The following is a 15,297-nucleotide window of genomic DNA, read 5'->3' as shown; positions in this document are numbered from 1 at the left end:
CATGGCACAGCCTCTATCCCCCTCTCTTATGGGCCCCTTCAGGGGTGCTGTTGGTGTAACGAAAGGGAGCTGGAGGGAGTGAGGGGGCAGAAGGGGGACTATCTGCGTGGAGGAAGTGGAATGGGCTAGAAACTTTACCACCGCCCCCTGCAACCTCTGCTTCTTGCTACCGTAGTGGGGAAATGTCTTGCTTTTGATGGGGATGAACCTCCAGCGGGTCAGATCTGCCCCCCCCCCCGGCAGTTTTACCAAGGATACTGCTGCGTGGTGGTTGCGGACCGGCGGGGGTCAGATTCTGTGCCCCATAACCGTGGTCCTATGGGGCTGTCTCAGGCAGAAGTGGGTCCGAGCAGCCGGAGCTGGCACCCTTCCTTTAGCGTGGTCCCGCGGGGGCTTTGCGGTGCGGGACCCCAGGGTTTCCCCGCAGGTGTTCGTAGCCATTAATGCCGGGTGGCAGGTGCCAGCCAGCGCACTTCCCCGCCGGGGGGCTTGCGAGCCGGGCCGGCTGAGCGCCCGGAGTCTCGTTTTTCCTTGGCTTTCGGCTGCCACCTCGCGGGGAAGCGGCGATTTGGCGTCATCGGCGGCACCGCATCCCTCCCTCGACTGTTCGGGGGGATCCCCGCTTTTTCCTGCTCTGGTTCCGACCCGGGTGGGTACTGGCTCCTTGCCTTTGCGTCCCCGGTGCTGACTCCCTCCTCCCATAAACACCATCCTTCCCCTGTACCTGCCCCTCTCCCACCATCCCTGCTTCCCTATGCCTGATCTGGGTTTAATTTCCTCTCTTCAGCTCCCCTTCTCCCAGGACCTGGTCTCCTTAACCTGTCCAGCCTGCATGCTCACATCAGCTCCTACATTTCCCCATCCTCACCCTGGCTGAGATCTCCTCCTCTTGCCCTCTTCAGTGTCCTGAGCCGATCGTGCCCGTATTGCCATTTCAATTGAAGACCTTCCCTGTGCTGTAGCCCTGCGTTGGTACAAGTGTAAGGCTCATCGTATCGCCTCGGTCCGTATTATCCCCTTCTTATATCCCTCATCACGGCCGCCTTTTCCTATGCCTCTGACCTGATACAGTCTTCCTCCCATATTTATCACCTTCTCATGCAGCCCCCAACCCCAAATGGATGCTATAGGCTTTGAGGGGCGAACGACAGCCATGAGGCAGGGCACATACAGGGCTACCGAGGAGCCTTCGGATCTTGGCCACTGCTGCCGAGGCTCTGTGTTGCAGTGCCTTATAGCATTATTAAATTCCAGGCTTGAAGGCAGGGAGAAAAACGGCCCTTTTATTCATCCCACAAAGGTCAGACCTCAGAAGTCCGCTCCCTTCTCGGTGATTTCTGCAGCTAGCCTTGTCTCTGGAGGTTGAGCCTGTGCCACGGGGGATGCACCACTGGAGTCTCGGTTGCTTAGGCCTCGGGGGGCATCATACCAAGCCCTCCCACATCTGAACTGTGCTCCCTTCAGCCGCCTGGGTAGCATCCGCTGAGGACTCAGTAATAGCTGTGCCCCAGGTTTGGTGGGGAGACTTGCAGCTCTGTGATTCAGGACACCAGTCTCTTGACACTGGGTAGCTTCTTTCTTAACAGTTTCCTTGATGAAAAGCTCATCTCTCTCTTTCCTAGGCAGATCTGAACACACCCCAGCTAATTCTTCCCACACTGAGCAGTTTCCTTAGCTTGGCTGTAGGCAGCAGAGGAGACTGCAGAGCAAGGAGTGACTGAGACAGTTTTAATCTAGCCAGTTCAGGTGGCAATTAGTAACGGGCAGTGTGCCAGCTTTTCTGTTAATGCCAAGGTCCTAAAGTCACAGGAGAACATAACACCCAAATTTATTGTGTGGCCATAATATCACTGCTGGCAGCTGACTGCCGCTGCGGTCCTTAAAAGTCGAGGGAGGTTGTGGATATGGAAGTCTGCAGGCAGTCCAGAAGAGACTGGACAAGTTCGTGGAAGAAAAAAATGAGTCTGTTAAGGAGTGCAGCTTCCACTGGCTCAGGATGACTCTGAAGCACCTGAGGCAGGCCAGTATGATGGCCATGTGCTCCCAGCTGGCCTCCACCCGGCACCTGCAGGGAACAGGACTGAAGGTCGGACAAGACCTTTGGACTGACCCAGTAGAGCTGGTCTTTTCTTGTGGTATGCTCCTCTTGGAGGCAGGCTGGTTTTGAGGAAGAGAGCAGTTCTCGCCTTTGCAATCTTGCTGTGGTTTGCTGTGAACGTAAGCAGCACCCTGCTTTTCCCCCTCTCCCTCCACTATCTCACCCAAGCCCCCCCCCGAACACTTGCCATGTCTTTTCCTACACCCTTGATGGGAGTTCATGAGCCACAACACACGTGCACACACACACAAAAGCATTACAGCTATACCATGCAAATTCAAACTAGCATACATACCCATGTCCCCTATAGTGAAACCTGGGCCAGCTTAGCTTGCAGCCCTCTGGAGAGGAGCAAGTGCAGCAAGCCCAGCTGTGCTGTGCCAGTTTTGGGGGAGCAGGGGGGCTAAAACCTGTGAGAGGCCAAAGCACTGACCCACTGAGGCGGTCCCAGGAGAGTCACTCAGGATGTGTAAAGTCTGTGGGGACCCCCTCCCCAAGGGTATTGAAGGCAGGTAGTTTTGTGTAGCTATTTACCTTTTTCTGAAAGACCAAATCTGTGTACTGACACAAGGCTCCAAGCCAAAGCATCAGAGCAGAAAAATGTTCTGAGGGACAGTTGCTGGCTTTCTTCTTTTTACGTTTAAAATAAACACTTTTTTCCTCCTCAAGCCTTGCTCTCAGACACAGCAGAAGTATTTTGGCTGCTGCTCTTCCCCTTAAAAAAAAAAAAAAAATACAATCAGGCCAAGGCAAACACCCAGCATGGGATTGTTCCACCTGGCCTGTTGATGCTTGTAAAGCAAGGGCCTTATCACGGGAAAGGTCAGGCAGCCTTAGCAGTAGCAGGTGCCGCTGGCTCTGCGTATGAGGCTGGTAAAGCTCTCGCGGCACCCCCTGAGCGGCACGCTGCACGTGGGAGCATGCAGCAACTCTTCTGCTTCACGCTGCGTGGAAGGGTTTGCCTGCAGGAGGGTGAGGCACTGGGTGAAATCGCTGAAGAAGTCCCACGCTGAAGGGCCTCGCCACCCCTTCTGCATCCCCACTTGAAATTACGGAGATGTTCTCCCTCGGGAAAAGACCCCTGGAGCCTCTCTGCGCGAGGCTGCTGCACAGGCGCGTTACACACGGGTGAGCAGGAGCGGCGAGGTTACAGCGGCACGGCGCTGTTTTTTCCCCATGGTTAAATTTAAGGACACAGCGAGGGTTAGCCTGCCTTGGGAAGAGGGTCCCAGGTCCCCTCCAGCCCTGAGAGGGCTACAGCTCTCTAAATGTCGGCCAAGTGCCGTGACACCGATGCAGATCGCCCGGGCTGAATGGGTGGCACGGACAAACCCTCGGAAATGTCCGGTGAGGCTGTAGCAGCAGGGTTAGGCGCTGGGTATCTAAATGTCTCGCGATTTGGAGCAAGGGAGAGAAGTGCCGTTGTTTTGCCGTTGCCGGTTTTCAGTCTGTTCCTTCTTAATTTGATTGATGTGATTGGACTCCGTCAGCCATCCGGGGTCTGGGGTCCCTTAAGAGTTTATTTGCGAAATGCTGCCAGATATTCGTATTAACTCATCATCATCATCGGAAACCCAATTTCCTTCCCTGGCTGCGGTGGCAGAAAAAAAAAAAAAAACCCATTGAAGTGATTGCGCGTCCACGAACGTGGCAGGGGAATGCCCAGCCCGGGAAACGAGCTTGCAGACCAAATTCCCAGAGCACAACCCGAAGGTTACGAAAGTGGGAGAAAAGCAGGGAAAGCGCCACAAAGCCCCCCCCCAGAAACTGTCCGTCCTCCCCCGTGTGTCGTGTGTCCCCCCAAAACGCTCGCTCCTCGGCTGTCAGCACCAAGGGAGCGCTTTGGGCGGCCGAGCCGAGACCGCAGGCCCAGGGGCCGTGACCGGAGTCCGTGCCCAGGCCCAGGCGGGCAGGGGGACACGGGGGGGGTCTCGGGGGGGGTCTTGGCACGGTGTGTGTGGGGGGGGTCTGTCTGCGCGGGGGGCGGCGGCGGCCGCCAGAGGGCGGCGGAGACCGCGGCCTGGCGGGCGGGGGGGCTGCAGGTGCGTGACGTGTGCGGGCGGGGTTATGGCGGGCCGGGGCTGAGGCGAGGCGTGGGGGGTGATGCGGCGGTTTGGGAGCGCGCTGGGTCCCGGCGCCGCCGCCTCTTCCCGCCTTTCCCGCCGAGGCGCGCGGCGTGTGGTGGCGAGCAGGGCGTGTGGTGGGGACGTGTAACGGGCACCGGGTTCCGGCGGTGGAGGTGGGAGTCCTGGCGGGGCAGAGAGGTGGATGGATGGATGGATGGGTGGATGGATGGATAGGTACCTTCCAGGCTGCGCAGCGAAGCTCAAGGGGAGCGGGAGCTGGCGCGACCCTCTCCCAGGTCCTTCGTCACGCCAGGCCTTGTGCGTCCTCCCGTATACCTGGGTATTGCAGAAGGTCATCCCTTTACCACACCGCACCGCACCGCACCACGCCACGCCACGCCACACCATACCACACCATACCACACCATGCTCATGCCACACCACACCCGGCCATGCCATACCACACTACACCACGCCATACCACACGACACCACACTCATGCTACACCACACCACACCACACCACGCCACACCACGCCATACCACACCACACACACAATACCACACCGTGCCATACCACACCACACGACACCACACTCATGCCACACCACACACACAATACCACACCATACCACACCACACCACGCCATACCACACCACACACGCAATACCACACAATACCACACCACGCCATACCACACGACACCACACTCATGCTACACCACGCCATACCACACAACACCACACTCATGCCACACCACACACACCATGCCACGCCATACCACACCACACCATGCCATACCACAGCACACCATGCCATACCACACCATGCCATACCACATGACACCACACTCATGCCACACCACACCACGCCATACCACACGACACCACACTCATGCTACACCACGCCATACCACACCACACCACGCCATATCACACGACACCACACTCATGCCACACCACACACACAATACCACGCCATACCACACCACACTCATGCCATACCACACCATGCCACGCCATACCACACCATGCCATACCACACCATGCCATACCACACGACACCACACTCATGCCACACCACGCCATACCACACTCATGCTACACCACACCATGCCACGCCATACCACACCATGCCATACCACACCAAGCCATACCACACCACACCATACCGCACCTCTATTCCCCCACGCCCCACCAAGCACACAAACCCCAAGCCGTGCACTTACACGTATTAAGGCAGCAGCACCCAGCCCAGGCCAAACACAGCCCTGCGTCAGCTGTGCATCGCGTGCCCCCGTAGGTACCTGTGCCTTTGCTCTGCTGGCATGTGCACCCTAGGAGAGTGGCAAGGAGGGGCGGGTGGTTGCCACGTACGTATGTGTGACATACATGTATGTGTTAGACAAATAGTATTTTAGCCAAACAGTGAAAACGTGATGGCTGGAAACCTTTTGTAGGCAACACACCCTGCCTGGTGTATTCTTGATTATTTGCTGGCCCGAAGGAGTCATGTTTTGGGATTTCTTCACTGCCAATATAGGATGGAAATGGTCCCAAACAGCCTCCCCCAATTATTTGACCGTGAAAGACGTTTTCTCTGAAACATAGGTCAGGTAAGTATAGTAGCTGAAATTGAACTGGTGCCCGAGCTCAGAGGGGGAAATAAGTTCCTGTCACCCAAACAAGGAGTGAAAAACCAATATTGTAGGATTTGTGTGACAAGCCACAGAAGGCGAGCAGGGACTAACTGAAAAAAAGAAGCCATAGATGGAATATAAATTTTCCACACAATTCAGCACATACTTACTTAATAATGAAAGAATAGAATTGGGGCACAAACAGCTGATCTAGTAAGTGATGGGCTACATTAGGAAGAAATCACACAAATGAAAGTGCTACAGAATTTCAGGGGCTCTGGGGACATCCGTGGATTTGCTGCCTTTTAGTCACCACCTAGAGTTTAATACCGACTGTGCTGTCGAGCGAGCCTGTGGCACCCGTGCTCCACCCGGCAGAGAGCGGCTCTTCGCCTGGTAAACTGCAGGGTTTTTTTGGCTCCCCCCACCGTTAGAAAAATAGCTCTTCTTGGTAGTAAGCATGTCTTCTTTCTTCCACCGCAGCATCAGTCCCAACGTATAGACTCATCTCCATCTCCACGCTTCAGCATCTTCCTGCACCCTTCTGTGTAAAACACTACATATACGTGTACCTATACATATATGCGTACATATAAATGTACATATAGGCGTACATCTTTGTGTACATATACATGATGAGCATGCATTTACAAAACCACCTCCCTGCTCCATGATAAAGCAAAGGCTGCCAAGGCTTGGTATTGCAGGGTGAATTTAAAATAGCATCGCTGCCTTTAAAGCCATCGAGAAATGGGAACCCATAAATGAGAGGATGAATGAGAAGATGTCAGGAGTGTTAGCACTTAATATTCCTGCAGCAAGGCTGCACTATTTGTTGCTGCGGCAGAGCACTTCCCCCCTGGCAGAACCCCCCCCGTGCATGCACGCACACACGCATGCAAGTTCGTTTCCCACCCTTACGAAAAAAATCAACCTCCCTGGCACACCCTGCACCCTTACCCCATAGGTGCCGTGCCGCAAGGCCATAAACACAACAGCGAAGCCTTCCTCCACCCCGATTAAGAAATAAATAATTGCGGCGCAGCCCCTGGGAGGGGAGGCATCCGCTGGTCAGGCCCATGTTTTATTGATCGGACCGCTGTGATGAATCAGCCCCTGCGGAGCCGGTGTCTGGCTGCAGACAGGCACTGGCCACCGCACAGAATTACAACGAGCCCTGGCATCCCAGGGCCAGCGCCGGGAAGGTGGCAGAGTGGGGAGATGTGGGGCTGGGGAGGGGGGTACACCGTGCAAAGGTGTGAGCCGTGCCCCCGCTCCGGGCATCCAGCCGGAGGCACGGCGAGGGATGGGATGGGGTCGGCAGCCGGGGCTGAGCCTTCCCGCTTGCTCCGGGCCCTGGTTCTCCAGCCCGGGTGTTGCTTAGGGCGAGCCGCATGCCGATGGAGCGTTGGGCAGGAGGGGAGGATGATGAGGAGCCAGCCGGCAGGAGCCTGGATGGAGGCACACCTGAGCGGGAAGGCGGCTGTGCCCTGCAGCCCCGGTTCCCTGCGGCAGGAGCAGCCCCGGAGCGAAGCGCCGTGTTCCTGTGTTACCCCCGTCTCGCTCAGCCGTGTGTAATCTTGTCCTCTTTTCTCTCCCTTCTCGCACCCTGCAGGACCCGGCACAGGGAGAGTAGACAACGGCTCCATGAGTTTGGCCGTCCCACTGTGGCTGCTGGCAGCGTCCCTGCTCTGCCTACTCAGCAAATGTTAATACAAATCAGAATTAAAAATAATAATAATAATAATAATAATTAAAAAAAAAAACCAACACGACAACAACAACAACAACACACAAAACAAAATGCGTTATACAGGAGACAGAGCGAAGAGAGGGGAGAGAGAAAAAAGAGAGGGGGGGAGAGAGAGAGGACTGTTTCTTTCACAACTTTTGTGTGTTCAGGAGTGAAGAGGGGGGAGAGGAAAAATTACAGCAAAGAAGACTCAGCAACATTTAATCCGAAACCTGACAAGCCGGCTGTCAAGTCACCGACCGTCTAGGAGGCAAAACGAAGTGAGGGAGAGAATGGGGCACCAGCAAGGACTGTGTCGCCAGAGGATGCTGCAATGTAAACAATCCAACAAAACCCACAAAGCCAATCGAACAGGAGATCCCCTTTCTTTTCTCTCCTCCTTCCTCTTTTCCATACTCCCTCACCTTCCTTCCTTCCTCCCTCCTCTTTCTTTCTTTTGCAGAAAGAGGTCTTTGCTTCGGTGTCTATAGCCACTTTACTTTTTGGATGCCCTGGGTCATTTTTGTGAGCCGATGCTCAGCCAGTTCATATTTTTGAAAACAACAAAAAAAAAGGGAGAAAAAAAAAAAAAAGCCACAAACCAGAGCGAGCCACCTGAAGCTCTCTGCACACTGGTGTCCTGTGAAGAACCCCTTCCTCTCTTCACTTCACCCTGCGCTCCTGCGCACCCAGCCCTTGCTAAACACCTTCTTTCCTGTCCCCTCCTTCATGCAACATCGTGCAAGCTGGCCTGAACTAAAGCTGTGTCAACTCTACTGAAAACATACTTTCCTTTTCTTTTCTTTTAATCCTCTTCCTCTCCCCCCCTCAATTCAACCAGGTATCTTTCTCCCGTGTATGCCTGTGTGCGTGCATGCATGCGTGTATGTGTGACTCTTGCTCCGTCTTCTCTCTCTTTCTCTTGCTCTCTGGAAGCATGCAAAAGGAACAGTCCATGTGTACATATGCTCATCCTGCTGTAGATAATGTCCTGCCTTGTAAGTGTGAGACAAGATGCTGAGAGATCACTCAGGCAGAGAAGAGGGGTGAGGAGAGGGGAGCGGCTGCAACACAGGTTCCATGGTGTCCCCTCTCCGGCGTCCTCACTGGCTTTTTGACTCCTGGCCACCTTGCTTGCAAGAGTCAGTCTGCACCCTTGCTTAGCCTTTTTTTCTCTCCCACCTGCAACCTGTCTGGCTCTCAGCCTTCAAGTACCAGCATAGCAGCCCCTGCTACACGTGAGTGCTTGCACACGTGTGCATTTGTCCAAATAAGCAGAGGAAACCAGGACTGGCCTGCAGCACTACAGAGTGCAGAGTGCGGCTGCCCACTCCTCCTGGGGAGGGGAGGCTGGGCCGGTGGGATGTGAGTGATGAGACCTTGGACATCACCGAGCAGCCATTCCTGTAGGTATAGGGTGTGCGTAGGAACGATGCCTCCAACGTGAAAAACCACAACCTGGTCATTCCTAACCATTTTGGTAGTCATGCAAAAATAGAGCCAATACCCTTTTTTGTTGTTGTTCTTTCTGTCCTCACTGTTATAAAAGGAAATGTGTGCTGTGTAAGGGTGAGTGTGTGTGTGTGTGTGTGTGTGTGTGTGTATTGTACACCACTGCTACTACAAAGCTCACTTTGCAAATTCCACATTTGAAACAGATTAGGTCAGAAAATGTCCAGGACCTGTGAATGTAAGAAAAAAAACAAATGTCAGGTCCAAAATTCTGGGCTTATAAAGAAGGAGCTTAAAGTGGTGCAGCAAAGAAGTAGGCAGCACAGTTCCCCTTGTGCTTCTCTTTTCTCATCTGAAGGGTGCTGGTCTTGCTGCAGGGGGCTATCGCTTGCCATCACCCTTCCCATGGCAGAGTCACATGCAGAGATGCCAACAGGAGATGCTCTAGTGGCTCCCGACTGAGGAGAAAGAGAGGAAGAGAATAGGCTGTCAGAAACAGGGTTAAGAAAATGCTGGGTGGTGGCTGGAAATCACCATGCCAGCAACAGGTCTGCTGCACAAGCCGGAGCCAGCGGTGGGAGAGGGGAAGCCAAGGGTCATACGCTCCAGTGCCAGCAGTGCGTGTGTGTGGACAGGAGCAGTGGGGAGAAGACTCCTGTGTTTCCTGGCCAGTCACGAGCCCTAGCATCCACAGCAGCAAAGATGACAAAACACAGGGTTTGTCAAGTAGCCACTGGGTCTTTTAGTGGGAGGGATGCGCAGGGAGGAACTTGAGTTAACCCACACAAGTCGAGTGACCATTCCACACCCGTACAGTGTTTTACAGGCACCGTTGAGCTGTCAAGCACCAGCAAGCTTGCTTTTCTCTCTTTGCCCTGTGAATTGGAGCAGTAGCAGCAAGCTTGGCAGCCACGCTCGCATGCTCTTGAAGGCAAGGGGGAAACAGCTTGGGCTTGCAGCCCTGCGGCGCGCGGGAGGGGATACCCACCAGGCAGTCCCCCTCCGGGAAGGAAAGTGGGAATTGCCATCCGTGAGCCTGTCCCCATCTTTGCAGAGCTAGGGCACGCTCCACCAAGGCCTCTCCCTGCCGCTCAGCGCGGTGCTTTCACCTTGCACTGCGGCACTGCCGGCCCCCGTCTCCTCTCTGCTGAGCTCAGCTGTTTCGGGCAGCAGCAGGCAGGCAAGGGCTCCTCACAGGCAGCCAGAATGAGCGAGGAAATATTAGAGAGAGAGGCAAGAGGCTGACGTTCGGGTGATGGCAGACTTGCTGTAGATCTGCTGTGGATTTGGAGGGTGGTAAATTATGCTCCCCCTGCTCCTCCAGGTCCCAAAGCCATACGTGGGGGGTGTTTGTGCCTTGGTGCAAGAGGGCAGAGCTGGGCAACTGGTGCCTGAAATCCGCCCAAGGCATTCAGGGACAGGTCCCCCCTTCTGAGATAGGGCGGTCTTTGAAGGGACTTGTGCATCTCCTTTGGAAACTGCTGTGCTGTGGCCCAGGAAAAAAAGTGCCCTGTATCCTTCAGAGCATTCAGACACCCCAGTCCTCGTGCCTACCTCTCCAGAGGGTTGTGTCATTCGGTGTCTTAGTTACACAACTCCAGATTTCCTGCTGCAATGGGGCTTTTCATCCCCTGGTACAGCTGCGAGCTGATGCTGGTCCCAGGAGCTGGGGCTTGGAGCTGCACCGTCTCCAGCACACTGGCATGAGGGAAAGCACTGCATCACCGGCATTTCTCATTCTCAGGGCTGTACCTATGTCTGGATTTATTGTCGCAGGCTTGTTGTGAGAAGGTGGGCAGCCTGCAGTGACTTGCCGGCACAGGCTGTTCCTAAGGGCTGGGTCAAGCCCACCATTTTTTCTTTAGTTTGAGGCTTCCCTTTGATGTCAACCTGGTTGCTGTTGTAAGGTCTGTCGTGCGTGTTGTCCTCTGCATGTGTTTTTGTCGCTGTGGGGTCACTCCTAGGCACTGGTTGCGCACACATCAGAGTCCTATGGTGTGGTGGTGGTCACAAGTCCTGGCACCTCGTTGTCTCACATCTTTCTTGGTTTGAAGTTTTGAGGGGATATTTTTGTAGATGTCAAGGCACAGAGGCTTATGTTTAAAGGGAAATATACTACTAAAAACAGGACACCCGTTTTTTGAAGCCATCTGCCTATATCAGCTAGACAAAACAGCCACAACCCCGGTGCTGGGATCTGGTCTTGCCTGCAGGACCCGGGCAGATCCGCGCCTCTTTTGCGTGGCTGTGAAACAGGGTTAAAGCCAGTTATTTGCAGACCTGTCTGAGAAAAGCCACAAATACCAAGTATGCCTGTTATCTGCAGCAGTGCTGGGAGTCCCACTCCTGTCAATGTCTGTTCCTAGCAGGGCTGGGGGAGTTGTGGGTAGGCTGGAGCTTGATTTACTCCGAGAAGCTAATCCTGCAAGCTGCCGTGTGCGTCACGGGATGCTGTGAACATCCCCCTGTTTCCTCCTGAACTTGAGCAGGGATCGCTCAAAGCATCTGTCGAGAGGAGAGCCTGGATGAACATAGGAAACACGGGCAAAGTCAAACAATTTTCTCCATTCTCTTTCACCCCTCTGCCCTTTGACAGAGAAGTTGCAAGGGGTTTTTCTCATGTCTCAGGCCCTTTTCTCTGAAGCTGTTTCTCCTCCTCACCTCTACTCCGTGTTCATGTTGCTATCTTCCCCATCCCCTCCCAAAAAGCTGCGCTCTTGCTTCCTGCTGCCTCTCAGCTGGTTGGGGACTGGGAGAGATGGGAGTTTGGAATGGGACACCAGTTCCTTGAGCTCGTCAGTGTAATTGTGTTTGATTGATGGAGATTTAACAGTTAGTGTTATAAAAAGAAACAAACAAAATGGAAAAAAAAAAAAGAAAAAGAAAAAAATTGTATTTCTTCTACTGGTTTGTAAATATTACAAGAGTTACATGAGATGTCTGGTAATGTCCAAGCAGAGGAACAAAGACTTAGATTTAATATATGGCCCCATACTTGCTAGCAGATTTCTAACCCTTTTCAGATGACCGAGAGGAGGGGTGAAGGCAAGTCTTTCTGAAAGGAACTGGACAGGGGAAATGCAGCCACCCCGAGCCACATGAACTCCATGCATGACTGTAGCGTGTTGCTTGGAGCGTGTGTCTGGTCAGATGGAAAAACGAAGCAGACGCCTGTCTCTGAACGGCTGGGAAGGGCGACGTGGGACGCTCCAGCCGACACCTGTATCTTGGCAGTTGTGTTCATTTTTGTTTGTTTGCAGCCCCGCAGCTCGCGGGTATGTTGCTCAGTGATGCAGTCCCCTCCTCCCCCCTTCCCGCTTTCTTCACCAGTGAAGTTGTGTCGCCCCATGCTAGCACCAAGTGCATGTTAACGTGCCATTCATGAAGATTTCATTGGTGACATGCATTGTGTCGAGAGTTAGTCTTTGTCTGCACACCTTTCTCACGCCACTGACTGTTCACCGCTTGGGCAGATCTCTCGTGTACTGCTGCTTGCCCCACTTTTGGTCAAAGTATAGCCAAGCCCCACCAGCTCTTCTTAGCTCCAGGTGCATCCAGACCATGCCCCCAAGCCACCTGTCTGAGCAACCCCATTTTGAAAGTCCAAGCTCAACAGCATGGACAAAGTCGCCGTCAATAGCCACATGGTCTCCAGGCTGAGTGGAAGCTGCACATCTGGAAGGAATTTGGGGGAGTAAACAGCAAGTCCTGATGATTCAAGAGCATTTGGGGAAGAGGATCTGGGAAGTCAGAGGAGCTACTTTAGAGTCCTTCACAGCCTCGTCACCAGGTGATGTTTCAGCTCAATCTTTGTGCAGTGCTCTACCACTTCGCCCCTCTCTGATGAGGGAATCTATGGGCAAGAAGAGAAACAGCTCTTCTCCTCCCAACCCCTCTTGCACCTCTGCTTCCTCTCCTCCAAGCACACTGACCCACAGCCCAAATCATCATGGTGCTTGATGTGATGTAGCAACTGACACCAAGGATGGCTAACCAAGACAGTCCTACGGAGGAGATGCTGGGGGGGGGATGAGCAGTTCTCTCTCTCTCTCTCTCCTGATGGTGCACAATCTTACTGCTTCTCTGACTTGAGTACACAAAACTCCTTGAGTTAGGGATGCCAGGAGCAAACTGTCCCATGGAAGGAGCAGAACCTTAGGCAGGGAAATGATGGAGAAACTGGATGGTCATTGCCAAGATGTGATGCCGGTGGAAATGGGTAGGGATGAGTGCTGTCCATCATCCATGCGCAGAACTCCCAGGTTCACCAGCGAGAAGACTGTGGCCTCTCAACACTAGTCTTAGAGCGGCTTCATTTCCAGTGGGATGCCCAGAAGATTTTTTTTTTTTTTTAACTGCATGACTCCTGCTGACTAAGAGCTGTGTCACACCATTAAAACCTTTCTCTTTTCCTTCTTGTAACTTGCTAGAACAATGTTCGGGCAGCTCCTACAGTCCCCCAAATTTTGCTTGATGGTTGGCTCCTATTAGGGCAATATGTGGTGTTTGCTTGTTGATTCACTTGCCGTAACAGGAAAGCAGACGTCAGCTTGGTGAGGATATGTTGGTATGATCCTCTGTATCTCTGTGTCTTGGAGCGATGTGTGTGTGAGGCAAGGAGATCAGCCAAGGCAGGGTTTGGGAAAAGAGGAGCAGCTCTCCTAATGAGTCCAGACACGTGGCAAGCAAAGGGTCCTTCATTTATTGCAGGCTCAGGTTGGCTGGTGCCACAGTGACTCAGCCTGCCCTGCAAACCTTGTAGAAGTGCCCAGAGAGCGGAGGAGGAAGGGGCAGTGCAGGTCAGGAGGACATGACTGCAGCACGGGTGGTCGGGCGGCATGCACGGCAGGGCTCCTTGGGCAGCACAGAGATCACAGCCAGAAGGGCCGTTCCCAGGGAGGGCAGGACCTTCCTTCCCTGCCTGTGCTCCCAGTGCATCAGGCGCTTGTCCCCCGGGGCGTGCACACCACGCTGCGACAGGTTTCCCTGAGCCATGCAGTCTGAGACCGTGGTGGATCCAGCCGTGCCCTGGGAACAAGCGTGTGGATGTTTCTGTACATAACAGACGGGCCACAGATGGAGACGAGGAGCAAGACCGCCTAGGAGCCAGCCAGTGGGGAGAACGCCTCCCAGGTGAGGCTGTCCTTCTCCGAAATGATGACATTTTGCTCCCCATTTCGGCCACGCACAGGCACACGCGCGCACCCCTGCAACCTCTACCGCACCCATGCTAGAGCAGTCCTCACGGCTACCATACGGGCGCTCTCCTTTCCCACGCCGTCCATCACACACGCGGCCAGACACGCGCTCCTCCACTTGCTCCCGGCGATGGCTCTGTCTGCCCACGCTGCTGCGTGGTGACCTCCCGAGGAAACCAGGAGAAAGCACGCGTGCGTCTGCGCATGCGGGGGGCACACGTGTGTGCCAGGAAAGGGAGGAGAGGGGCAAAGAGCAAGAACCTGCCTCTGCGGTGCCACCGTCGCCTCCCAAAATCTTTCAGCTTTCCCAGCTGGAGCCAAGTTTCATCCTCTAGACCTTGAGAATGAAGGCCAGTCCCTTCTTCTTGCTACACGGTGGGGTGGTTAGAACTCTCCTCATTAACAGTGTTATATACATATAAATATATATATATATCTATATCTTTATATATATTTTTCCCCAGCACTGTAGACATGAGCTGAAATTCTCTTTAATGAAACGAGAAAACGGCCATTTTATTTTTTGCCATTGGTTTGTTTTTGGAACTAGCTCTGTGAAAGAAAATTTTAAAAGCGCAAGTGTGTGTGTAAAAGAACCGATCAAAGAAACAAAACAACCCAACAAATGAATGAACAAAACCCAGTAATGGAAAAAAAAAAAAAAAAGAAGCTTTTTATTTTTTCTTTTCTCAATGTATTTAACTTCTGTTATCTCGTTTCTGTTTCTTTACATGTATGAATGCTCTGCTCTTCTGTGATCTTAAAAAAATACAAAAAAATACAAAAATTAAATAAACGTGAAAAGGAAGTAATGTTTCTTTATTTCCCCTCCCTTCCTTGCATACCTGGGCTTGTCTCCTCTCTGATCGTGTCTAGCGATGACTTCCCATCCCAGCCAGGGGATGTGGGGCAAGGGGGTGCAGGGCTGCAAGCAGGGCAGGGGCCAGTGGCTTGGGGCTGAGGGTGCTGGCTCCCTCCAGCAGACTGGGCCCTGGGGTGCAGTGCCTGGGGGTGAAGGGAGCGGGCTGGGTGTAAATAGGTACAAATTGGGACTGCCATGAGGAGTGAAGAGGAATGGAGGCTGTCTGCAACTGGGTGGTGTGGGCGAAACT

At 53.5% G+C, this 15,297-nt stretch overlaps 1 protein-coding gene across 3 annotated transcripts in view; it reads left to right on the top strand.

Moving 5' to 3' along the window:
• The window catches only part of LSAMP (limbic system associated membrane protein), a 1,014,682-nt gene extending 999,689 nt beyond the window's left edge, over positions 1-14,993 (top strand). For all 3 annotated transcript variants that reach the window (XM_069785806.1, XM_069785805.1, XM_069785807.1), the window contains one exon: positions 7,419-14,993. In XM_069785806.1, the coding sequence (XP_069641907.1) occupies positions 7,419-7,516 (98 nt within the window). In that variant the 3' untranslated portion in view covers positions 7,517-14,993. The remainder of the gene's footprint in view (positions 1-7,418) is intronic.
• Positions 14,994-15,297: the final 304 nt, after the last annotated feature.

The sequence above is a fragment of the Haliaeetus albicilla genome, chromosome 6, assembly GCF_947461875.1.
Source record: "Haliaeetus albicilla chromosome 6, bHalAlb1.1, whole genome shotgun sequence".
In the NCBI taxonomy this organism is placed as follows: Eukaryota; Metazoa; Chordata; class Aves; order Accipitriformes; family Accipitridae; genus Haliaeetus; species Haliaeetus albicilla.
The sequence above is the reverse complement of the archived record's forward strand: the minus strand, read 5'-3'. Positions and strand labels throughout refer to the sequence as shown.